Source organism: Ixodes scapularis, unplaced genomic scaffold (genome assembly GCF_016920785.2).
Source record: "Ixodes scapularis isolate PalLabHiFi unplaced genomic scaffold, ASM1692078v2 PGA_scaffold13__105_contigs__length_92229423, whole genome shotgun sequence".
Taxonomy (NCBI): Eukaryota; Metazoa; Arthropoda; class Arachnida; order Ixodida; family Ixodidae; genus Ixodes; species Ixodes scapularis.
Window position 1 is genome coordinate 82,477,848 of NW_024609839.1, and position 25,941 is coordinate 82,503,788.

General features: G+C 46.7%; 1 protein-coding gene across 1 annotated transcript; it reads right to left on the bottom strand.

Annotated features, from left to right (window-relative positions):
- Positions 1-5,713: 5,713 nt before the first annotated feature.
- LOC8026399 (nuclear pore complex protein Nup54) lies at positions 5,714-25,669 on the bottom strand. Its single transcript, XM_029971283.3, has 11 exons — positions 25,526-25,669; positions 25,291-25,410; positions 23,344-23,670; positions 22,233-22,558; positions 19,612-19,799; positions 13,149-13,345; positions 11,847-11,995; positions 8,979-9,086; positions 8,548-8,667; positions 7,827-7,940; positions 5,714-6,739 (listed from the first exon to the last, which is right to left on the bottom strand). The coding sequence occupies exons 1-11, from the start codon at positions 25,617-25,619 to the stop codon at positions 6,620-6,622; spliced, it is 1,863 nt and encodes a 620-aa protein (XP_029827143.1). The 5' UTR covers positions 25,620-25,669; the 3' UTR covers positions 5,714-6,619.
- Between the last annotated feature and the right edge of the window lie 272 nt (positions 25,670-25,941).

Consider the following 25,941-nt stretch of genomic DNA (forward strand, 5'->3'; position numbering starts at 1 on the left):
TCACAGCACACGCATACTACCGAAACCCGGAGCGAAGAACAACCGGCGACGGCAGTGCGGCAACCGAACACGCCCGCATTCCACTGCGCCGCGGCACACCTCCCAGATAACAAAGCCGCTAAATGAGATGGCGTCATCAGAGAAGGCCAACGCTGGGCACAGATTGGAGAAGACGATTACGTCAACGTTCGGCTCAAACTTGACCCGAAACCGAGCGCTCACGCGCACTCGTTTCAATCTGTGTCCAGCGTTGGCCTTCTCTGATTAAGTCATCTCATTCAGCATCGCGGCTTTGTTACCTAAGAGGCGTCGCACGGCGTCCTCCCTCTCTGGCTCCGCGGCAGCTGTGAGCGTGACTTTGCCGAAAACGAAAGGGCTCGTTCTGACGTAAACCCGGCACTGTCTGTCAGTTTCTCAGTGTCGGGGAAAGAAGGATAGGTTAATCATGCTGTCGTCAGCGCTTCGGACTAATGGGAGCGTCGCACGCGTCACACTCTCCCCCCCAATCTCCCTTTCTCCCGGCGCTGACAGACGAAAGACAACGTCGGGTTCTCGTCAAAATGAACGTTCGAATGTTGACGATTAAAAGACAAGACCGCTGAATAGCACAAGATGCTCAAGGACTTTTTCATTGCTGACTACGCAAGAACCGAAAAGTAATTAAAAAAATATGCTCAGCAGCGTAAAAAATAACTGCTAACATGCGCAATAACACTTGCAAACATCAATATACAATGGTCAAACGTTAATAAACAAATTATGACAATCAGCGCGAACAAACTACGATAGTGCCTTATATACTAAAGTGTCAGATGAAACGAATTTGAACGTTCACTCTAAGAAAAAAAGGGTGTAGTCTGGTGTATCAGGCGCACATACACCCTTTTCCTGAAGGATGCACCCTCCGTTGCGCAGCCAGTGTACTTGTACACCGACAATGAGCATCCTCCGCCCCCTTAAAAACATCTAGGTGTATCAGTGCACCCAGCTTAGTACACCGCCACGCTAGCCACGCGCCGCGATCAGCCTGTGCTTGGATTTCCCCTTGGGGTCACTTTTGGGTTGGGCAGTTTCTTAGGAAGTATGGAGCTGTTCTGTTCACTCGGTATCGACAGTAGAGTAGACGCTATACTTGTTTTAGGCCAATCGGGTCTCCGGGTAGGATCACGTGACTACAGTCTCCAAGCTAGAGATAAGGCAGAGCACGGCACCTGCCTGAAAGCCAAGGCCACGGATAGCATCCACTGCACTATTAACTTTGGGTCGAACTTTCAAGAGGATATAAGGGACAAATCCTCTCGTTATGTTCATTGTTGGGATAACCCTGAAGCCTTTGCGAGGGCAGCCTCTTTTGGCCTCGAGGGAGCTGCTGTTTTCCTGCGGAAAGCATGGAAGAGGGTTCGCAGTGGCCGGACCAATGAACCGGAGGCTTTTTTATCCCTTGACTCTGCTGTCTGGGCGCAGGTAACGGCAGATAGCGTGATCATGTGGTAAAGGTTTCACGGATGACGTAGCAGCTCTCTCCTATCCCCAAATGTATGCTCCGGCCCCAGCCTAGTTTCTTGTGTGCTGTGCTGCGACCAGCGGGGCTGCAGGAGATTTCGTCCGCGACAACGTACTCGAGTGTACCAGGGCTACCATCCCAGGTGAAATAACTGTTTAAAAAGTTCTACGCGTACATCGGCAACGAGCAATTTCTTCAAAAAGCCCAAAGGAATTCATGTAATGCGTTTAGTGTTCGGTTTGGCAAATTACTGCTTCTGCCACATCGTGTTGAATCTTCGCAGACGCCTTTCTTTTCATTTTTGTATTTGTGTGGTTGGTTCTGCAGTGCCCGTGTCGACATATATCTCGGATTACATATTTCAAGTCCGGTGTTTTCATCGTAAGTGCGCTGCTACCTACTCCTTTGCAGCAATTGACCGTTCCGTTCGGGATTACCTCTAAAAGGAGGCAGTGTCTATTTCCTAGCAGCCGGGAGAATCATTTCCCCGAACTTCTATCGGCAGTCGCCTGCCATTAGCTGTCTACAATCATGTGATAACTGCAGGTAGAATATTGACTTTCTTATTCTCCCGGCGTTTTGTGAAAACACGTTTCATGGACACCTTTTCGTTGATAGACGGTTTGTAGACACGTTTCGTTGATACTAACCTTTCATCGTCACTCGTTACGCGAAATGCACGCTGTAGGGACATTTCGTCGCGCCTGTATCTCTGAGGCGCGTGCTCACCGACCCAGCCCACCCGTTCATGTCGCTTCGTGGGGACAGTCTGCGCCGGCTGATTGTAAAACTTTTACCCCACCTGTGCCACCCGTACATGTCACTTCGCGCATATAGTCTGGAACGGCTCATTACAGAAAAAAAAAAAAAAAAGAGAAGCTGATATAGGAAAGCTAATCTGAGCTGTCTATGAAACATCGCGTGTCGATGAAACGTCGTTCGATGAAGTGATTGTATCGCCAATGAGTGGCGACTGCCGGCAGAATTTCGGGTAAATAATTCTGCCGGCTCCTGGGAGAATAGACACCACCTAAGAATCACCCCGGTTCTTGTTTGCTCAGTATTCTTCTGAGTTGTGTAACAGCTTCGTTGTACATCTTCACATATCACGGATTGCTTGCAAGTTTGTACTTATTTACGGAATAGGCTTTCTAATACACTCCTAGATTTGAAAACAATGCATCGTGTCTGTTTACCTGCCTTTTTGCAACACCTGGGAGCGTACATTTTTTACGGGTTTCCTTGAGGTGGATACACAAAGAGGTGTAATGGTACAAAATTAAATGAGGTGTATCTATGTTCCCTATAAGCGGCGTGGGTGTAAAAAACGGTGTAATAGTAAACCCTGTTGGCAGGTTATCTTTGTTCCCTATGAGCGGGGTGGGTGTAAATAACGATGTAATAGTAAACCTTGTTAGGGGGTGTATCTTTACTCCTAAACAATTGCGTGGGTGTAGAGAAGGGAATATTTGTACACATTCAATTAGGGTGTACCTGCACACCAAAACGACAGTGAGGGTGTAAGAAAGGAGTAATGACACACCCCAATATGGGTGTATCCGTGCACCCCCAAATACTGAAAGTGTAAAACGGTGCACATATGCACCCTTAAAAAGGGTATCTGTATGCACTTCGTCTTGGGGTGTACCTGTACACCTTTATGGGTGTAGTATATGTGGCAGCACTCACACCCCCTGTAGGTGTACCCACCACACCCTTTTAGAGCGCAGATCTTAGGCACCCGTTTCCGGCTTGAGCGGCGTCGCCGGGGGGGGGGGGGGATCACGTGACCCCCCTGAGGCCACGTGATCCCCCCCAGGGAGGTCATGTGACCGCCTTGAGGTCACGTGACCCCCTGAGGTCGTGACGTCACGAGACCCCCCTGGGGTCACATGGCTTCCGTGGAGTAGCAGGCACGATGACGAGGTGAGTAGGAAGGAGGAGGGGTATACCTTCCCCTCCTCGAGCTGCGCTCTAATCCGGCGTTACAGGGAGTTGTAAAAGGCTTTCATTTTTTTTATAGTGATATTGTGTTCACGTAAGATCTCACGAAAATGTCAGAAGTTAGTTCACCGGTACTCCCTCAACAATCAAACCATGGACAGCGCAAATAAACAATGTGGTTGCTAGGGAAGGCAGGTCTACAGCGGAACTTAAAACATGTGAGCAAAGAGCTTAAAGAGGCAGCATATCGAGCACATGTGAGACCGATATTAGAGTATGCGTGACCCGTGTTGGATGATTTTGATGTGTCAGTGCCCCTTAAAGCTGGAGGTTGTTGCGCCGTTCACTTCAAGGCATCCAGCCTGCTTTTTTTCATTTGTGCCGAGGAAGCGATCATACCTCGATCCAGGACAAACCGAGCAGCAACAGATTATACGCGTTCAAGCTCACTGACACGAACCTGGAAAACCGGATCCCAGGATCCGGTTTTCCAGATTCCTGGTTTGGAAGTTTTCGGTTGAAATGCGCTACAAGCTCCAACACTTTACTAGGGGGAACATAGGGAGGATACTCCCCGAGAATACATTGGAAAAGAAGGCAACGGAGAACCGCAGAAACACGCGTGACGGCGGCAGCAGTACCGTCTTCGCATGCGCGACCCTGTGAACCGCACTGCAGTCCGAGGCGTCGCCTGGCCACGTGTGAGGAGCGGAGTCGCCAAATAAATTACTCCACCAGGGGAGGATTCGGCGCAGCCTTCGTTCTGTCTAATGCAAACGAGGAGAGTGTCCTGTCCCTTAGTAAAGCACTTGGCAAGCTCCTTCCACAAAGCCCCCCCCCCCCCCAATCTTTCCACTTTAGCAGAGCGAACGCTGGAGAGGCGAGTACACTTGCCTCCTCTCCAGCGTTCGTTCTAGTAATGTGTATAGAGTGGAAAGCTTTGCGGAAGGAGCCTGTCCTGCTTCTCGTAACCTGTAGCTTCCGAGACGAAGGGTGGACAAATTGATGTCAACTGCTTTATAAAAGGTGGTAGCTTTCGTCACCTAGCCGAAAATCCAAAACACATGCTCCTCAGGACATGGCCTCGCGCTTCGGGATCTTGGAGGCCCCATGCTCAGGAATGCAAAACCCCTCTACAGAAGAGGCACTGCTCTCCCTCTCCCAGTCGTTCCTCACACACGGCAAGGCTTGGCAAGGCTCTCCCTCGCTCCTCTCTTCCCCTCTGTAGGCCCCTTGTTCCTCTTGTTCTTGCTCCGGCAGCTGCCGTTGCGAAATACCCACGTGGTAGCGCTGTGCGGACACGCTCCCTCGCCTCCCCACTGCCCGCGCTCAGGTTATGTTCTGGTCTGCTCTCTCGCGTACATACAATCGCTTCTTCCACCGCAGGCGTGGTCACAGGTGCCCCCGTGCTAAAAAAAAAAAAAAAAAAAAAAAAACATTTAGGAAAAAGAAAAAAAAAAAATACACGGACGTTTTTGGTTTTTTTTTTTAATGCGGCGATTGGTTGGCGATGTTTGAGGTTTCGGTAAATATGGAAGTGTTACTAAATAAACTTCCAGCTGAGTTTGAGACGACACCTTCTGTTCCTGTCTCTTCCACTTTCGGCTCTTCTAGTTCTCCACCCAGTCTCAAGTAGTTCAAGAAAATGGGAAATCTACACCAGCTCGACTGCACCATTCCAATCTTAACGTTTTTGTGTTTTTTTTTACCAACAAATGCCACGTCTTGCACAATCGTTCCACCAAAGTAAACATCTCCTCACACGGCTCCTACACCAATTCCACTGAAAACAAAAAACCCATTGTAAACATACAGCACATTGGCTAAAGTCAAATCTCCTTTGGGAGATCGGTGGCCAAGTGGTCCAACGCACACCAGCTCGGAGCACGTGGAGCAAAAGCTCGCGCTACAGAACCCAGGGATCCTGGATTCGATCCATACCCCTGCCCATTTCGATCTGGATGAGCATCGGTACCGACGTGCGGTTGCGTATCACTACTGCGCGGTGCACGTTAAAGACCCCAGGCTAGCGGTTGTACTGCACTGGCTAGATTTCTCATCTACAAGTCACCTGTTGAGGCAGACTAAGTTCTAGGCTAAATAAACTTGGGCAGCGAGACTGTCCTCCGACTCCCGGTGACACACCATGGACCTCCTCCACCAGAAAAACTAACCATCAGTCTGTCTTCCTGCCAACTACCAAATGTGCAAATGAAAGCGGACAAAGTTTGCATTACAGTAATCATTTCCTTCTCCTCCTTTTTATTTTCTAATTTTATTACCCCCATAAAAACTCATTTTACATCATCGTTGCGCAACTCTAATTGCTCAAACATGACATGCAAATATATTTACACATTGTTTGGTCAGGCAATACCCGATGGCTGCACCAGTCGCCGACAAGATGAATATGGTAGGGCGTCGCTTTCGGATGCCGGGCCAGCCGCACTCATTGCCTTCCACCATGCTTTGGCGAAGGTAGGAAGCTTACATTGGAGGCAAGACAACTGAAGTACATCCCTTCCACCCTAATCCTGCCAGCGACTAGCAACAATAGAACTTAATAAGGGCTTATGCACCAGCCAAACTCCCGTGAACAGAGAGTCTATCCAGAAAAGTCACGTGGCCATGTGCCGTCAGATAATGCGACCACGTCGCAAGCCGCCAGGTCACGTGATTGAGTAGCACGGCATCGGGCCACGTGACAGAATGACTTTACGTGGTCTCAAATGTACCCCCGCAGACAATACAAGCCAAAACACCCGATCGGGTCCTTTTTCTGCGTCTGCGGTACGCGCACGTTCTATCTCTCAAATTGTCAAATAGTCCAAAGTATGATACCTCAACTTCACATTCTTGTTGTAGTTGAGACCACAGCTCTCTCTAAAACTGGTAGATCTCAAAAGCTCGCAGCACGAAGGACTGTTTCAGCGCGTATGTTTGGTGACAGTAAACTCCATCCGCGGCGTGAAATCTCCGCCTAGAATCGCCCCCTTCATAAACCCAAAACAGATCTCCCGTTAAAAACACGAGCCCATATACAACTTCGCCATTGGGAGTCGTCTTTATACAAATAAAAGCAGAGTTTTGCGGAACGGACATCCCGGCCACCCCTTTCTTCCAAAGGACAGAACGGGCCCCGCCGCCACGTGCAACCTAGGGGCACCGTCACTATCTCCGCTGCGCCGCTGCCCCCTGCTGGAGGCTGCTCTCGACCGCCTTCAAGTCCTCCATGTCCGTTTTCAGGATCTTAACCAGCTGTGAAATCCCGCACTGCTGGTTCTTGAGGTGCTGGTGGAAAGTGGGAGAAACAAAAAAAATCTATGTTGCTTGCGTCGTCGCGACAGCTGACGTACTGCACACTGCTGCACACAGTTACACTGTCGTGTTTAAATTTAGAGGACTTACGTCCTGCTGCATTTAGTGGACGGTGCTCATCTGATACTGTGAAGTCATGTGACACTGCGACATCATGTGACATGCTACACTGAGACATCATGTGACACTAACATCATACAGCACCAATACATCATGTGACACTAACATCATACGGCACCAATACATCATGTGACATCGTAATATCATGTGACACCACAACATCATGTGATACTGTGATCATGTGACACCATAAACTCATGTGACATCATGCGACAGTGACATCATGCGACACTGTAACGTCGGCTCAACAACATCATGTGACGTCAAGCGACACGGTGTTGTCAAGTGACAATGTGACGTTATGTTACATAGAATGATGTGACATTACAGTCTCAAGTGACACCATAACATCCTGTTATGCCTGAATGTCACATGACATCAAATGATGTGATGTCACAGTCTCAGAAGATATCTTGTCATATCATGTCACAATTTTTCCATTATATTTAGTACAGTAGTTTTTTTGCTAAATATAACGGAGAGTTTTTTGTGACATCTCAGTGTCACATGTCGATACCTTGCCAATAATGGCTATTGTCACAAAAAAACCTCTATGTCACGGGGTGCTAGAGTCAAAGAGCCAAGAGATCCTGCGGTTCGAACCTATTTGACATAGACAGCTCGACACTGAGAAGCGCTGATGTAACTTTTACTGGCAGCTCCTCGAATGACAGTTTTACACGACAGTTATGGGAGCCAGCCTATGCCAACTCCTGGTCACCAGGAGAGGGCATGGTCTCTCCTGGTGACAATGGCATTCAAATTGCAACCGCAAAGCGGATCCGCTTCTTTAATCTTTAAACAGCCACATTTGAAACTGCCTCACAAAGGTGAGGCAGTTGCAACTGTCAGTGTAAATGAAGCATTACTGCAAAATTAGTTTCTTGTCTGCCCCAGCCCTTCATTCTCGGCGAGGACAGTCGACACTTCGCAAGCTCACCTCTTTGAGTTGGTTCACGAATGCCGGGTCGAGAGTGCAGCTTAGGGGGGCACTTGCGCACGTCATATGGTTGTTCTGCATCTTGATCTGGGACATGAGCTCATTCAAGCGACCCTGAAAAAGGTGCGGTGGCTACATCATCATCGGGAGCCACACTGACTTGACGAGTTAATTCTCAACCACTTGAAAAACCACCAGCTACCAAGATTCAGAAAATATAATTTGGTTGTTGCAAAAGGGCATGCCCAACGGGAGACACTTGCCACCCGCACTTGGATGCTTTCTATTAAATAGAAGCGCTCATTTTAACTAAACAAGGCAAATCACTTTTGCGGGTAAAGGAAGGTGAATGGCACAGGCACTTCACTTGATTCTAAATGGACACACTTGAGGGTACCACTAAACTTTATAATCGTGCCTGAAACTTGCAGCTTTTGATAGGGCTGAGCATCTGCATTCTGTACTTTATAAACATCTTAGATAAGTTATAATGGCTCCATCGTAGCGAAGATAAACAGCCTCCGCTCTCCAAGAGCCTGCCGCCTGCCGCCTGAAGCAGGCTGAACGGCGACCACATGCATAGTACCACTACTGAATGGTTAATTGAAAATATGTTTCTAATTCTAAAATACTGAATATGATTGCTACTCATGAGCCACGAAGCTTGTGCCCTCATAAAGGCTCATGTACCTCTAGCTAAGTATGGTACTACTAGGCGTACCTTAAACTGTGTAGGGGCACTCAGTTCTGCCAGATTGCTTTCCAGAATTGTGCGCAGCTTCTCCTCTTCTGGCTGGATCCCAAATCCGAGCTTTCTGTTCACCTCTTGATGCACCATCACCTGCACGATTGGCCACAACCGATTAATCGATAAATCAATCGAGAAACGGCGAACCAATACACCTTTCCAAAAAAACTGTCTTAGGCTGCCGCCATCTATTGTATGCATAGCCATTCACTTGGCAAATCATAATTTTATCTTGTGTCATATTTAGATGAATTTCTGATAATTCAAACAAAATTTGTGGCTTCCTGGACTTTGAAAGGGTCTACTATATCAGAGTTCGAATTATAGTGAGTGCACCGTACACTTGTCTGCATGTTCGATTCTCGGCGGAGCGTCTGCGCACGGCAGAGAGCCGTCGGACGCACCTTGAGCACCCTGTGGTTGAGATCCGACTGCTTGCGCTTGTGCTCTTCGATCTTGGCCACTGTGGTGGCGTGTTGGCGCTGCAGCTCCGCGATGTCCTCTGCAATGATCTGAAGGATAGACAGATGCGCCTTATTAGCCCACTCTAGAGCCACTGAATAGGCTACCCCTTAGAGACATGACACTTCCACAATCTTAGTGATTAAAATTATTTTTGCCAGTTATCCAAGGCTCCATCTGAAATCTACCTAAACATGTGCCAAACAATAGCAAGGAGAAGAAAGTGGACCACACGGCAGGGCAGTAAAGAAGGGAGCAGAACATAATAAATCCGGGCGCTCACATCAGCGGTCCCGAGAGAAAGGATGAAAACGAGAGCGAGAGAAGAGCGAAGAAACGAAGCGGACGAAAGGTTAGGTGTGTTCATTTAGCCGGACGAGTTGAAGTTGCTCAAGCGCTTGTTAACCCTATTTAGTTTTATACAATGCATGATTTCAATAGTTTCTTGCCAAGTAAGCTAGAAAAGAACAAGGTACAGACCTTACAAGTGATATTTTGCTGCTTCTTTGTGCGTATTAAGGCGTCGCCAACGATATGAGCCATTTGGGACCGCCAACTAAGACCGCCGAAGTCCACGTCTATGTCTCCCCGTTCCTGAGAGGCTTGAATGCATGAAACCTCTCCCTCTAGATTATTATATTAGCTCTATACCATACGGGGCACAGGTCATCCTGCATCATACACTTTCTTGTCCTCGTGTTTTTTGTTTGCGCTTTCTTGGATGATTGTGACATAAGCCCAAATTGCCATTTTAATGTATCCGAAGTCGCAGGAAACGGTTCTCCATCCAGCTGAAATGTCAAAACAGTCCGTGACAGAGTAAAGCGACATCGCCAGAGCATCCCAACATGGTACCTAAAGGGTTGGTTCACGCATCTGCGTCCGGCCGTGCACGAGCGGGTCGCATTCTCTCGTAACCACTTAAAACACTGGCCCACTGGCACTATCTATTGGGTAGACCCAGAACAGTTACAATCCATGTATAACTAGACTGAAGGCTTTGCAGTATTTGCGATATCGAATCTACCCACATCTACGAAAAATAGCCACTCATACCATTGTTGGAATCATTTCAAGCCCCTGACTTAAGAATAATGCCTAAAGAATGTTAAAACCATATATACACAGGTCGAACTGCTCCAGGGTTGCCCGACAGATGGCGCCAGTGTTAAGCAAAGTGCCTAGATTTCAGTCTTTCCAACTGCTGGATCGGGGTCATGGGGTTAATACAATAGACTCATCACTTTTAACTCCAGTTGTCTAATATGGACTATTAAGCAGGGAACACACGAGCGATGAAAATGGGCACCCAGAAACAGTTTTCATAGCAAGTTGCACAGACGCAGCGACTTGGACCTATGCCACGCCACCACGTCACAGCGTCCGTGCAAGTTGCTATGGAAAGTTTCGTGTGGTGCCCGTGTCTATGGCTCATGTGCCCTCGCTCGAGCCCCAATGAGTGCGCTTCTCAGCAAGCACAGGTGCACTGCAGAGAAGCAACACCCGCGAAAGCATGCTCCGTGGGTTTTGCCTCTCTGCAGTGCACTGGTGCTCAGAAAGAAGCGCACTAAACAGGGCTGCGAGAACAAAAAGTATGAATTGCCGAAAACGCCGCTCGAATTAAGCGCCTTATGAATACTGTAAACGACTTATTTTTCGCGGGCTCAATATTTCGCGAATGAGGTCAAAGCTGAAGTTTTGGAATAATTTGCGGGTTTTCAGTTTCGCGACGCGGTGGGATCTCAATTTTCCGCTTACTCTTGCCCCCGACTGCCAGGTAGGCATATCCGGTATGGGCGACAAAAAAATATCAAACGTTTCAGCCTGCAAATAGTAAAAAAAATAGAGAGGAGGCAAAACGAGAATGTGTGACGGTTACGCTTATGTCCTAAATGCCTTCTATTCGCGTGGCGACGGCAAAACAATGTTTTCGCCCATACTGGAAGTGACGACAATTCAAGATGGTGGCGCCCTTGCAAAAAAGGTCTTAGATTCCAATGTGGTTACATTTTGCCGGAAATCTTTGCAAGACCTATTTTTTGCAAATTGTAGCTGATTTGCGAAATTCGCGAAAATTAGGTCCTGGAGAAAATTAAGTCGTTTGCAGTATATTAAAAACATAGGGGGACAACCAAAATTTTGAAATTTGTTTGAATTAACCAGAAGTACGAAATATCAGGGTTTTAATTATCGCGAGCCTACTGTATAGGCCGCGTTTGCAATATGAGCGGAGAGGAGGGGACGGAAGCCTTGGTCGTCTGCAAATGTCTGCCTTTTCTCCCGCTCTTCTCCTCTCCTCGTGACGATGCAACACATGCGCTCGAGCGACCAGTTTACCCAGGCGGCAATTGGATACACTCTCCGTAGTTTGAGTTGCTCCCTCTCTTAAATCTGCACTCTCCAGCATTAAGCGGCACAGTCACGCTCAAGCACAGTCAAGCAATGATCGGCAATAGCATCTGCTCTCCACCAAGCACCAAAATGGCGGCATCCACAAGAATGTTGTCGTTTATTTATTTACTTATTCAAATAGCCTCCAGGCAAGTGCACTGAAGAGGGGAAAGAGCTATGAAATGTTAAATACAAAGTGCACATATTATTAACACCATTTTTAAACAAAACATCAGGGATGTTAGCGTTTGACGAGGGAAGATGGTTCCAGTCTATCAACGTTTTAGAGATAAAAAATATCTAAATAACGAAGTTCTAAAATCTTATGGTTCTAGTCCACTCAAGCGTCAGCAGATGGCCCCAGAGAGCGCGCATCCAGGCAGATGATTTGGTAATGGAGGTGGGGAGGCCGGTCTCACATCTAGGCGGCTTTGATGCTGCTTGATCTCGTGCTCCTGGAGCTTGAAGCGCCGTCGGAGTTCAGCAAACCCGATCATCGGGACCGGGATGAGCCGATCAGGATCGGGGTTGTCCAGCTTGGCCTGCTGCCACAGCAATGGGTCCATGCCTCGAAAAACAAAGCAACAACCAATCAGAAACCCTAGTCCTCACACCACCCAACATGCCGGCACCTGCCTTTCACTGAATTATTATTATTATTATTAATAATAATACTAGTAGTAGTAGTGTAGGTGTTAGCATCTTCATTTCAGATCAACGCGAAGGGGAGGTTGAGGAAAAAAGAGCTGAAAAATCAGCTTGAAGAGTTCCCTTTTCAACAGAAATTAGACACTTATATACCAGAAGGCAGTCATAGAGTACACACATTTGCACAGACATGCTGCATAAAAACAAAAAGCAAAAGAATCAATATACGACACATTTAAACAGAAGAAAATATTTAGAGCCTAATGAAACAACTCAAATAATTATACAATGTAACGTGACAATAAATGTTAAAATAGATTCAAACGACTTTACTGTCGATTGTAAGATTAGTCCTACCGTCGATAGGTAAATGGTGGCACATGGAAAACTAAGAGACCAGATTCACGACAAGATTCTTAGGCCACAACAACCTAGCGAAAAAAGCTTGAAAGTTGCGCACACTGCAGCCTATGCAAAACCTATCATAATTTTTCGTTGTATGCACATCTTCCATCTTAAGATTGTTTCGTTAACGTGGGTTCAGATTGACAAAGAAAAGTGGCTCCATTTCGTAATAATATTTTAACTTGGAGGTCATTATGACACACAATGCCAGACTACCTAACGAAGTAAAGAAAACCTTAATACCTGGCACATGCACTGTTACGGTATAAAAACCGTTTGATGGATTGGTACGAGCAAGTAATAATAATAATGAAGACTCATCAGAAAAGCAGAAAGTGAACCAAAGCTAAGGAACTGTAGCCACTGATAGCATGAGAATGGCATGGAGCTGTTCTAGCTGTCCCACTTCTAGAGTAAGCTCCCTACCTAGAGTCACGTGTCTGAGTCTCGCGAGCCTCGAGCAAGCACGTGCATCCAAATCACGGCAAGACGCAATAGGCGCACACTGGAGGCAGGGCATCTAAAGCTGGTACCCCACTTTCATTAAATATGCGGCAATTTGGGCGAGATGCCAGTATACTACGTCAACAGACAGCTCCTTTATACTACGTCACGGCTCCGACAAAGTTTTCCGTCAACCACTCGTGGGGCCCTGCCCGGGTCCTCACCACAGGGCGGGTTGTCCAGGTACTGCTTGAGCCAGTCCTTGGAGGGTGCAGCTTTCGACACCACCGCCTGCACGCCCAGGGTCGTCAGCTGGGGCTTCACCGAGAAGCCGTCCATGAACGAGGCCAGCTCGTTGGACGGCACCCGGCGCACCGCCCCCGACGGCGAACGCTCCATCACGTACACCACCAACTCGCACCTGCGTGCATGCAGACGTTGGCGCCCCGATCGAATACGCCTTGAAACACAAAGGTGACGAAACTCGCCACCAATCGAACTTTGTTTCTACAGTTAGTAAAGGCCCGTTTGCACACTTGTGTTTGCTCGGGACTGAGTTTTTGCGGTTTCTCACGACGAGAGAACACTAGAGAGCACACTGGCACGCGGGTGTCATCTATGAGGTGACCCTGGAACTGCATTTGACTAGAGCGGAGGTTTTGCGGTATTTGCGAGATCAAATGTACATACTATCTATGAGAAATGGTAGTTTAAAACATTGTCAAAAAATGTTGGAGTAAAAAAAAAAAAAAAAGAATGCCTGAAAAAAAATTGTAGAGCCCTTCCACTTCACGTGAAGATAGAGGACCAGCGAAGCTGTTATTTTTACGACGTCTAGGACGGTGCCTGGAGGACGACGTCTTAGACGACCTCAGGGACGACTTCTGGGACGACCTCGAGGACGATGTCTAGGATGACCTTAAGGACGACTTCTCGGACGACAATTGAAGAAGACGTCCAGGACGACCTCAAGGACGACTTATAGGACAACGCCTAGGACGACCTCTCGGACAACTTGTAGGACAATCTCGAGTACGACGTCTAGGATGACCTCAAGGACGACTTCCAGGACGACCTCAAAGACGACGCCTACAGGACGACCTCAAGGACAACCTTGAGGACGATGTCTAATACGACCTCAATGTTGACGCATAAAGGACGACGCCTAGGACGACCTCTCGGACGATGCCCAGGGATGATAATAAGGGATCAGGACCTCACTATCTAATAGTGCCAAGAAAGGCTGACTCACACTGGTTTCCCCCTTTTTTTATTTTTATTTATTCATACTTGCCACGACCAATGGGGAGTTTTCTGTCAACAATGTCAACATCCGCGTATGCATTTTTTCCCAGATCCTAGCGGATTGCAGTTTCCCTGTAAAATGAGGAAATATACGGAATAGCCTAGTGTCCCACAGCTACTCGATAGAGGGCTCCAGTGTGTTCTTTCGTAAAAGATTTTAAGAGGTTTTAAGGCACACCGTCTTCCCCAGTTGTACGTCAGTGAACTAGCCTTAACTTCTTACGATACTCCGTTTCACTTTAAGTCTGACCACAGCCATTGCTAAAACTTGATGAAGCCAATCAAGCGCCTTCGTGCCTCCGCTATCGCCCACTCAACCAACCGAGTGCAGTGAATAAGTGCAGTGAATCTATGCGCGATAGGTTTAGCCCAGTTTTGGGTAAGTTACTTTTAAAAAGTAATTTGTTGCAGTTAAAGTTACTTTAAGAAAAGGTAGCGAAGTTACCTTTACAGTTACCGGGACAAAAGAGTAACTTGTTACGGTTACAGTTACTTTTAGAAAGTAACGACGTTACTTTTTTATAACACAAAAAAAAACTAGAAAAAACTAGAAAACGCCCCTCAAAACGTTTTATTGCATAAAACTAAAAAGTATGCCTTTTACTTCGTATTGTAACTTAACAGCAGTTGCTTCTCAAAGTTAGTGTTTAAAAGTTTCCACACCAGAGTAGTGGCGCTAATCAAAATACGAGACATGCGCAGTGCCCACCACATGTATTGTTGTTTCACGGTTGATTCACCCGATTAAAAAGCGTTTACACAGAAAAAAGAAAAACCACAACATAGATAGTGCTTCAAGACACTAAGATGTAATAGTTCAGTCACGAAGTACAATTGCGTGCGTAAAGATAACTAGATATTTTTTCATAAAATCTACATGTGGCTATATTTGGGTCGTGACTCGCGAGAAAGAATGTATTCACAACTTTGTGCAAGGCCAACTTGACACTCGAAATATCGGAATAGACGATTTGGAAAGTGCAAGGAATGGCTGAATTGCACTCGTTCATTGATATATTTTTCATAAAACACTGGAAAGTAACGACAAAAGTAACGTCGTTACTTTCATCGTTACTTCAGAAAAAAGTAATAGAGCTACAGTTACAAGTTACATTTTTAAAAATTAACTCGTTACAGTTACAAGTTACCAAAAAAGTAATGAAGTTACAGTAACGCGTTACTACCTAAGACTGGTTTAGCCGGCGATAGCAATTCCACAAAGACGACGAGCGCCGTGACACTCCGTTGGATCTTGGCATTAGCTGCGGTTGGAAAGTGAAACTGAGTGTAGCGGGCTAAAAAAAGTCATCCCTTTGCCGTAGTGGAGTGGCGGGGGCAGTGGTAATGCGGAATTTGACGTGTTAGTGTGGAGAAACTGCGTACACATGTGGAGACTGGATGCCACGAGGTGGCCCTGTGTCGTGCAATGTAAGCGCACGAGCGCTCCTTGGATGTTTTACTTGTGAGTACTATCTTCTGAGGTCGTGGCATACACGCGACTTTCTCGGAGCCTGTTAGAGTGCGAGACGCAGCAGACGGAGCGTGCGGAAAACGGAGCAATTGGGATGCGGCAGCGCCGAGCAGAGACCTAGCGCCAGATCGCGGCAAAAGAGAGCCATACAGTCAGATCTTCCTCAAGCCGTTGCAACAAAGAAGTCAGCTTTCTCTTTTTTTTTTCTGTTTTTCTCTCGCATTTTAATTCCGCTCCCTCTGTATGGAAGTCCGGAGCACGCTCCTTTCATGGAGCAGAATACCAATGTATGCCTGAACACGCGATGTATTACCCCCGCCGAGAGCGACACGGATGCACTCGAAGTAGAGGTTCGGCTGTCACTGGTGTCCAATCATTGCGGAGGCGAGCGCTGCGTCGGCATTTGACTGGCAGCCGGCCCATCGATTTCCATTACTGGCACCTAAGCGGATACGGTTAGGTGCCCGCCATGGAACACATTCTGCGTTAAAGACTCGTAGAATAAGTCACGTAGAGCAACGGGTTCTCGAACCGGGTTTCTAGCAACCAAGAGGTTCCTCAGAGTATCCTCAAAGGTTCCCTGCACTCCAAAAGTTTCTTGAACGTTCCTACCCTTATCTGTTTTCTCACTTTAAGCACTATCAGGGGTGGAAGCGGGCTAGAGCCTTTTGTATCAGGGCTGGGAGCAGCAAAAGTCCCACTATGGAGCAGTTTTGGAGCAGTAAAACGCTCGCTTTAGAGCAGCTCGGGAGCAGCAAAAATAAGTTTTGTAGCCGTAGAAGTAGGTTTTGGAGCAGGTCACGGAGGTCAAACAAATGTCTAAAAGTGATTTGTTGTTTCTAAATGTGAAAATGAAGCAAAAACATATGCATGCACATCCCAGAATAATTTTCAAGCAACATACATACACACCTTTCTATTTCTATTGCATTGAAATATGGAATATTGGCAATTTATGCAAAGGAAAGGCTTTGAGAACCATTCCGGCAGCAGGCAGAGTCATGATAGACTTTATATGGGAGGCCCCGACAATAAAAGCCTAGCTTGAGCCACGCCAGTACAAAACCGTCTACTTAATAGACCAATTGTAAACATGTATCCAGAAAACTAAACCACTGCAAGGTGTCAGATAAACTACCTTCGCTGACTACAGTTTTTGTTTATTAAAGAATACACATGTTCAATCACTACTTAAAAAGCCCTATATCAAGTTTAGTAACAAAATACAAGGCTACTGACATTTGACAAAAATTCAGATGCAAAATAAAATGTGTATTTTATATCTTTAGACTACCACAGTCACTCGTACATATGCAGCTTTAAGCATCGACTAGAAGAGCAACGCAACCTTATGTACTCCATAAAATGCTGTGCATTGCGTGTCTCCATAAAAAAAAACTAAGGTACCACAACATGTTTCAGAATAAAGCAGTCCTTGCTGACCTGTTTTCATTAAGGGGGGACACTGCCTAGAGCTCAAACTTTTTAACTACTCATGTGATTGGAATGAAATTTGCAGGGGAGATTTAGCTTCAGATGTAGGTGTATTGTGCAAACTTTCAGCTCTCTAGGACAAATTTACATACCTGCATAAGGTAATGTGTCATTTTTTATTAAGAAATCTATGATATGCAAATCAAGCTATTAAGCATCATTTTGACTGCTTGAATATAAAGTGGGGGATATGGGACCTCGGGCTATCTAGTTTTAATAACTTAAATGTAAATATTTCAGGAAGAGTTATTACCTCAAACTATGAGATACATACCTGTCCTCTGTCAATTTTTGAAAACTTGGTTTTTTATCACTGAAGACTTCAACCTAAAACAAAATAAAGTAGATAGCCCGATTCCTGAGTAAATTTCAGTTCAGAAACATCTTGATTGTGGTATCAGAATACTTTCACCTTCGAACAAAAGATTCCTTCGTAGGAAATTTGCAGCAAAAAGTGGAACTGAGAAAAATGCATTCAAACATTGAACTCCTTTACTTTGTTACTGCCTCACAATGTGTTGAAAATATTTTATATCAACGTAACTATTTGGCATATGGTTATCAAATTTGGTGTAAGGGTGTATAATTAGTTTCTAAAACTGAAAACCTCAAAATTAAAAAATGAATTTTTTCAAAAAAATTTAAAGTTTAGGCCCATGTCCCCCCTTAAATACAAATGTTCTTAATCCCTGTTCATAAAATACAGTAATCCCTACACCCAAGTTAACATACAAAGCTATATCTAATTACTTTGGATGGAAAAATATATTGTCTTAAAAATATCACAGCCACTAATACATTTGCAGCATAAACACTGACTAGAAGAGCCCACAGGCTCCATGTTAAAAAAAAAAAGGGTTGTGACTAAGCTGAATCTGTGTAATTTAGATACAACTGAAGTTCACCTTTTTTTTCACAGTTTGAAGAGCAGAGTCAATTTCTTTTATGCGCTCGAGTACTTTGGGCAGTTTAGAGTTCACATCTCTTAGCAGGAGGTGTCCACTCCCCACCTTGTCCATGTCCTTAACTGCCTCACACTTGCTTATGAGTTCTTGTGCACTCAGTAGAAGTGCTTTAAGAGAAGACAGTTTGAACGAGACTGAAAATGAGATGTAGCTGATCAGGCGCTGATCCCTGCGGGGCAGGCTCCTTTCTTACGTGACAAAAAGCCCACCAACTTCTCTCTACCCTACCCTACCCAACCCCCAACCCCCAACCCCCCCCCCCCCCCCCCCAACCAGAAACTTATACGAGTAGAGTGGCTATAGCAAGTTAAGGTGCGTTCTTGACAGGAATCGGCAGCGCGGGAGTGTTGTACGGCATTTCTGATGTAACCCCCACTCCTCCACGCTAAAGGAAAGAAACAAAAAAGTGTGTAGCACTGCCAATTAACCAACTCGCTTAAGATCGCGGGTATTGTTTTCGCCAGTGGTTTGACGGCGGTAGACAACACACGACAGCGTGCACATTCGCGCACACAATGATGGTTTTGGTTTCGTTTTGACAAGACAAATTGAGCTCGAGAACGCATGTGCCTGTGCTCGCGATTCTTCACGGCTAAGCGTCCAAATATGGTAGGCTACCAAATAACAGGTGAAGCTAGTAAAGACCACTTACTTCTGCTCATGTTAATGGCCAAGGTAGCCCACCGGTGCCGAGGCACCAACTCCCACGATCACGGCAAATCGGGACTACGGGCAACTGCATGCGCGCTCCAACCGCGCCAACCAACTATGCCCGAAACCAAACCGATGTGTTCGTATATAAACTCTTTGTAGTAAAAAACGACATCGCACTCTCGATGAACTAAAATCGACGCCTCGCCCTGAGGTTAGACATGGTTCGGAGCCCCAGTCGAGTTGGTACGAGTCACCCGCAGTGACACCTAAGCAAAAGTACACACCTCATGGTGGCCCGTGGCCAACCGTTTTCCGCAAAATTTAAAGAAAACACTAAAAAAAAACAAAAAAAAAAAAAGTTGAAATTGGCGTTTAGGAGCAGGCTGGCGCAGGGAAGTGAATTGGCGCAGGGTGGCGCAATTGGCGCAGCGCTTCCACCCCTGACTATATTAGCAGATCTCAGCAACTTTTCGATGCATAACTATGAGCCAAATACTGGCAGTGAAGCCGCAATATGGCATTTGTTCGGTAATTGAGGCCCAAAGTTGCAACACGAAAACCGAACAACTAGAAGTAATGCCTAACTCCAGCACTTGTTTGGCGATTTAGGCCCAAAGCTGCCAGACAACAGCCACACTACCCGCAGCGAAGCCTAACTTTGGCATCTGTCCGGTGAATTAGGGCCAAGACGCCCAAACTCTGGCCAAAAATGGTGACGTGTGGCTCCACCTTCGCCTATTTAATTCCTAGACAAAAACCTAATTTTCGCCCAAAGAACGGAAACGATCGAACACCCACTTGTCTGGGGAGAGGCTCTTGAGCCCATCCACGCAGACGGAGAGGGTGGGCTTGCTGCCCAGCACTCGATGGAGCCCCTCGACCAGCTGCGTCTGCACGGGCTGCACGTCCTCCAGTCGCTTCTCAAACACCAGGGCCACCAGGCCGTCCTCGGGCTTGGACGTTGGCAGTGCGCTGTAGCCGATCGCCTGCGAGTCAACGCCGTCAGAGACTGCGCCGTTGGAGATGGAGGCGCCGGGGACACGTCACCATTCCCGCCTGGACCTATGACACTTGGGAAGGAACGACAGCCCGGCTACGGAGAGGAAACAACCACGGCTGTTTTACGGTCTCTAAATGCCCAAAGTAGAGTGTAACTACTCACCCCAAAAAATCTTCACATCGGCCCAATGGGCAGTTATATTTTTCAAAAGCGTAATAGTGAGGTGGCCAATTCCGTGCAGAAAATTTCGATCTGCATTGCCCTAATGTTTTCAACACAAAATATACAGGTTATTGCACCAAAGACCGAGTGAGAGTAAATAAAGGGCACAAAGTAGAGAAATGATTTCTTCGGAATAATGTTGTCGACTGCAGCGGATGCCAGTGTACAAATGATAAGCGATACTTAGCGAACTAATGACCTAAAATCCACTCACTAACTTTTTAGGTATTCGCCTTATCTAAAACCTTCCAATTAGGATCTTGTTGCACGCCTTCCAAATCCGCTATAATAATTCTTTGAAGTCGGAAAATTAAAATTTTCCGCGCTATAAATAGAGAAGTGAGGCAGCCTAGAGCCTGCCATATTGAAGCTAAGATGGAAAATTGGCCGAAAGCTGCGAGCCCAAGGAGACACCAGTGTGTGGTGAGCCATTTAAAGGACCGCATGACACTCAGATATGCGAGATTGGTTCAGATTGGTTCGGAGGCTGAAGCCGGTTCCAGGTAAGATCGCTGACACTCTTTTGAGTGTTGGATTTGGTACCTCAAACTCCACATAAACTTGTTAAAGAACAGTATAGAGCAGAGCTTAGTTTTCAAAATTCTAATACAGTCGAACCCGGATACATCGAATTCAAAGGGAATCGTAACATACTTTGATATACCAATAATTTGATATACAAAAATATGTTAAATTAAGTTTGAGTTTAAATTTCCTGGCGCCGCTGCTAATGCCGAAGGCCGCGACAAACGGGAGTTTACCAAATGGAGCATCCAAGACCCACTACATACAGTAGAGCATAGTTGGCAGAGACCGCAAACACCGCCACGCTTATACGCACGCCTGGCCAGAACCTCCACACAGCATAAACGACAAAACACAAAAATAATAATAAAAAAAAAATGAAAGAAAAATGAAAAAGCGTGCAATGCAGAAAAGCCGCTTCCCAGATAACGGGAGGGGAGCAGACGACGATGCAAAGGTTGCCGCCGGCGGCCTTTGCAGCACGTCTGCGGCTTGTTCTGGGTGGCTGCTCGACCGCGGGTAGCAAAGTACAGCAATCTGCGACTTTCAAAATTTTAATTTCTTTTTTAAATATCAGAAAATTTTTATTTGCTATATCCGTGGGAGCTGTTCAATTTCCTTCCCTAAAAACATACCCAAACACATTGAAAAAGTGCAAACAGAATGGGAAATAGTGCTCGCTTCGCTATAGCCGCTATGTCATTACAACCGACTTCCTTATAAACGGTTGCGACAGTATGTCAGGAGGATTAAGGTCCGTAGATACGTACAGCACAGCGCTGACTTTGCACTACCTTAATATCCCGACTTAATGCCCACCCTCCCCGTGTGTGAAATTCGTCAAGAGAGAAGGGTGGGTGACGACACAATGTATAAATGCTAAAAAGCAATAAATAAAATCCAGAAAATAACCATTTTTCAGCACTTATCTAGCAAGGCCACATTGAAGATACACAAGTTGTTTTCCTGCATGCGGCACTTGTTAAAAAACATTTTACTGTCGCGCAAAATAAACTTCTGTTCGCTGCTAACATATGCGTAACGAAAAGCGTGGACGTAGTTTCATGCTCCACGATGGCGGCAACTGAAAAACGACCGTAAACCCGAGCGAGCTCATGTCTGTCGCTGACGCTTCGAAGCTGTAAAAAAAAATTGACCACATCTTCACGTGGTGAATGATGTTGATTGGGGCGAAGCTCTGCTGGTGCTTGTCTGCGTAGACGCTGAGCCGCAGCATGCCGAGCCTTTCGTTCGTTTTCATCCATGTCAGAAAGAGAGTGTGTGGTATGGAATGTGGTTATATACGCATTTGAGCATTTGACCGCAGCACCCTCTCGTCCATAAACGTTGAGCCAATGCATGCAAATTTAACGCGATTATATACGCATTTGACCGCAGCGCCCTCTCCTGTATAGACGTTGAGCGGCTACATGCAACGTTTCATCCATGACATCCCCAGCTCTTGAGTTACTACCACATCTCAGAGCCCCCTACTCGTCCCGCAGTCGTGGCTGAGTTGTTAAGGCGATGGACTAGAAATCCGCTGCCTGAGACTTAGCCATATCCTGTTTCCACACAGAACGCAAAGTTTACTCAGTGCTGGCACTAGCAATAATGCAGCACTCACTTGGCACCATCTCAGCATTGCGCTGTATGTCTGAAACGCACCTACCTTGAAGCAGCAGAAGGGGTTGTCCGGCGTAAAGGTGACCGGCGGCGCCTGACCGGAGAAGTAGCCCTTGCCCGTGCCCCAGAAAGCCTGCAGCTGGTTCCACTTGGCCAAGATGGCGTCACGCTCGTCGTTAAACACCGTGGGCAGGGACAGCGCAGCTGCCAGGTTGGCAACGTTGCCCGCCGCCCCGGCGCCACCAGCTTGGGCGGCGGCGCCGGCAGCTCCGAAGGCAGGTGCGGTGCCCGCGGAGGTCCCGAACCCAGTCGAAAAGAGCGACCCTCCGCCAAAGAGGGAACTCTGGGTCGTGCTGGTTCCCGTGCCGAAACCTGGGAAGGTATGCCGGCGGGGTCTTTGTGATGATGCATGTAATCAAGGTGAGGCACTTAAAGGAATGAAACATAAGGTGCCGCAGCTTCCGTGTAAGCATAGCACACTTAATCCAGTTGAGAATAAATGAACAGGGTAAAAACAAATAAAAAAATTTGCTTAGAAAAGCTAATTTATAAAGAAAAACGGAAGAAAAAAATCCAACATTGTCAGTGCCTATTTTTTTTGCAGATTTCGTCTTTCTTACAATAGTTTCTTTTAGCATTGGTAGTTTGGGGCATAGAAAACAATGAAAATTACAGGAGCCTTTAAGAGTGGAGTGTGATAGCTAAACATAAACCCCCGCTTGTTCCCAAACCGTGCAAGCATGTCTGCGTGGCCTATTCGGTAGCCTGTCTGTCTCGCAACCGAAGGGGCGTGGGCTCACGCGTCACGTCAGGTTTCACGTGAGTATTGTGGGTTGTTTGAAATGCTTGCGCGAGGCCATGTGGATGTGACGTCCTAACCCTATCGTCCAATCAGGATTTTCCCGTCTTACCGACGCCAACACCACCACCGGTGCTGACGTTAAATTTTCTGCGACACGAGCTCCTTAACGTTATTGCGTTAAAACCGTTACAACGGCCTGGTGCCAATGTGTATTGACGGGTGGAGGCATGCCCTTCACTTGTAGTCCGCAGACAAACCCCCCAATGGCGCTTGTTACTCGAAAAAAAAGATCCATTCTATAAGAGGCACACCCCAGTTGAGACAAAAATGACAGCACAACCAGCAATGCTCTTACCTCCGAAATTAAAGCCAGTGCTACCGGTTGATGTGATAGGTGCCGCCGTACCAAAGGAGAACCCCGGAGCGCTCGATGCCGTGCCAAGGCCTCCGCTAAAGTTGAAGGTCGGTGCGGTTGAAGTCGTCTGCGCACCAAAGCCAAATCCGGTGCCGGCAGGCTGGCCAAAGGCAAAGCCGGGTGTGCCGGTCGTGGCGGTGGTGGCAGCTGTGGGCTGGCCGAAGCTGAATCCGGTGCCCGCCGCCGCCGTGCTAGCAGGCTGGCCGAAGCCAAATCCGAATCCCGTGCCGGCAGTGGTTGCGGGGGCAGTCGAGCCAAAGCTGAACCCTGAAATGCGCGCCATTGATTCCGACAGTGAAAACAGAGGAGTTGACTGGAGCCAGTAAGTAACCTACCCTTCAGAGCAATGACACTCCAGCCGCATTAGTGTTTACAATTATTGTCACCAGTTCATCTGAAATTGCAGGAAATTCTTTTGCATCCTTCAGAAATGTCAAAACAGTTTGCAACAAAGCAAGACGTCCGTCCTGCTCTCAGCGCCAAAATGGCGGCGCCATCACACAAACATCGGGAAATGAAGTGCCAATACTCTAAGCATACCTTAGTTAGTAACTCCAGAGCTGACAAAGTGGACCCGTTCAGTGACCAAGAAATTGGGAAAAACATTGCTGTCTACAAAATGAATCAAGTCCTACGTGGTTTAGGTTGAACGCCCCTCCTGATGCCACTCTTTCTGATATCCTTCCTCATGATACGCTGCAAACTACCATCTTTCTCTTTCTAGCTGATTTTTTCCTAAGTGGCTGAGTCAGTGCCAACCATCATTCAACATGTTCTCTTTGTCTTCCTCTTCAGCTCTGTCTGCTTCACTTCATCTTTTTCAAAGCAGTGGCCATAACAGTGTTTGCATATATGGCTAGGACGATGCCAGTCTCAACGGCAGGGCTTTTTTTATAACATCATCTCCGCCTCCTCATTCCTTTGCCCATTCTCAATGCAACTCGAGATATATTGCACATACATTAATTATATAGGGTGTCATGAATTGAGGGGCTCACTCTACAATCAGCCAGAAAAATTGAGTCCGCACATAATGAGCTCAAGATTTCACCAATAGGGTGAAATCTTCCACCAGCTAGCCTGTACTTTGACTTTTTTCTCGTTTTTTTTCTACCCATAGGGTATTTCAGTGATCCAATTTACACTCCCCTCCTCCCCTCCCCTACCAGTGCCAGTGATATGACCCAACAATGTTTGATTTCAACATATAGTCAGATAATACAGCATTGCGTACCTACTGAAGCATGTACTCCGGGTTGGCCTTCATTTTGGCATGCATGCTGGCTTTGCACATTCACTTCAATCCTGTGGGTATATGTTTTCACATTTATACTGGTGTTGAACAGAGTGAAGTGTCTCTACTGTTTCTGAAATGTTGGCACCTGGCCAGATTGTTTGTGCGACCAATTTTTCCTGAATCGTAGTGCATTCAATAAGGTTAACCAGAGCCGAGGAATGCTTCTCAATTTTTGTCGCGCAACTTTACCAACCGAGTGGTCAGCTCAACTGTACTTCTAAAACTTTCTCTACGCAAACGGGATAAAGAAAAAATGCGCCAAAACAACAGACTTAGTAGACAGCCTCCCGGTACTACAAAACCTCTCCCATCATTAAAAAAAAAAAAAAAAAAAAAAAAAAATTACAAGCAGGAGATAAATGGCCATTCAAAGGCAGGGCACGCCACTCCCGCAAATCTCTCTACACTCCACGATTGGCGGTTCCCTCCTCTCCACTCATCTTCTCTCCAGGTTCAATCTGGTAAAGTGGAGAGGGTGCGAGGAGCTTTCCTTGCAACAATCTAGCGCATCGGCTCCCTGGCTTTGATGGGCTCAACAAGTGGAGCTCCCGGTAGCTCGCGACTCTCCCGATATTCAACCAGGTCCTCACCCGTGGTCCCAGTTGTTCCAAAGGTCGGCGCCGTCGTGCTGGTTGACGGAGCACCGAATCCGGCGAAACTGAAGCCGGTGGTCTTCGCCGGCGCACCAAAGCTGAACGTGGACGCAGCAGCTACAACGGAGAGAGCATGTGCCATGTTAACTCGGGCCTCCCCGGAGCCGCGAGAATAAGATAATTCTGCAACTTTTAGGGCAATTTTAGGGGCATGTTCCCATGATCTACGTACGTTGAGTCGCCGCAGGAGCACCGAAAGCTCCAAAACTTTGAGTTGTCGCTGCTGTCGGAGCCTGAAAAGAGGACCCAAATGTGAATCCCGCCATTTTGTTTACAAGGCTGCCTAGCCATAGCCTCCTGCCTAGCCAACCAGCTAGCCGACAAACGGCCGACTGTGCCAAAATATCATACTCTAATTTCTCGATCTCGTTTGAGCACCAGCATATTTCAAACAAAATAAAATAAATATATTTTAATTATGTTTATATATTTATAATAATTGGTAGTTCTACAGAAGAAAAATAAAAGTAAAAACTGGTTCGAGACAGGAAGCAGAGGAAGTGAACATCGGTTCCGATGGCGCAAGTTCTGGTTTCAAACGCGAGCGCTAAATGCCGTCAGCTGGCTGTGAGCGCAACAAGCGGGCCA

What these genes read in the sequence shown, in the direction of transcription:
- LOC8026399 (XM_029971283.3), bottom strand. Translation starts at nt 25,619, where the DNA reads ATGGCGGGATTCACATTTGGGTCCTCTTTTCAGGCTCCGACAGCAGCG. An exon ending in CACTGGCTTTAATTTCGGAG is followed by an intron (nt 22,559 to 23,343) that starts GTAAGAGCATTG and finishes ATACCTTCCCAG; the next exon opens with GTTTCGGCACGGGAACCAGC. An exon ending in TCGTGAACCAACTCAAAGAG is followed by an intron (nt 6,740 to 7,826) that starts GTGAGCTTGCGA and finishes ACTTTCCACCAG; the next exon opens with CACCTCAAGAACCAGCAGTG.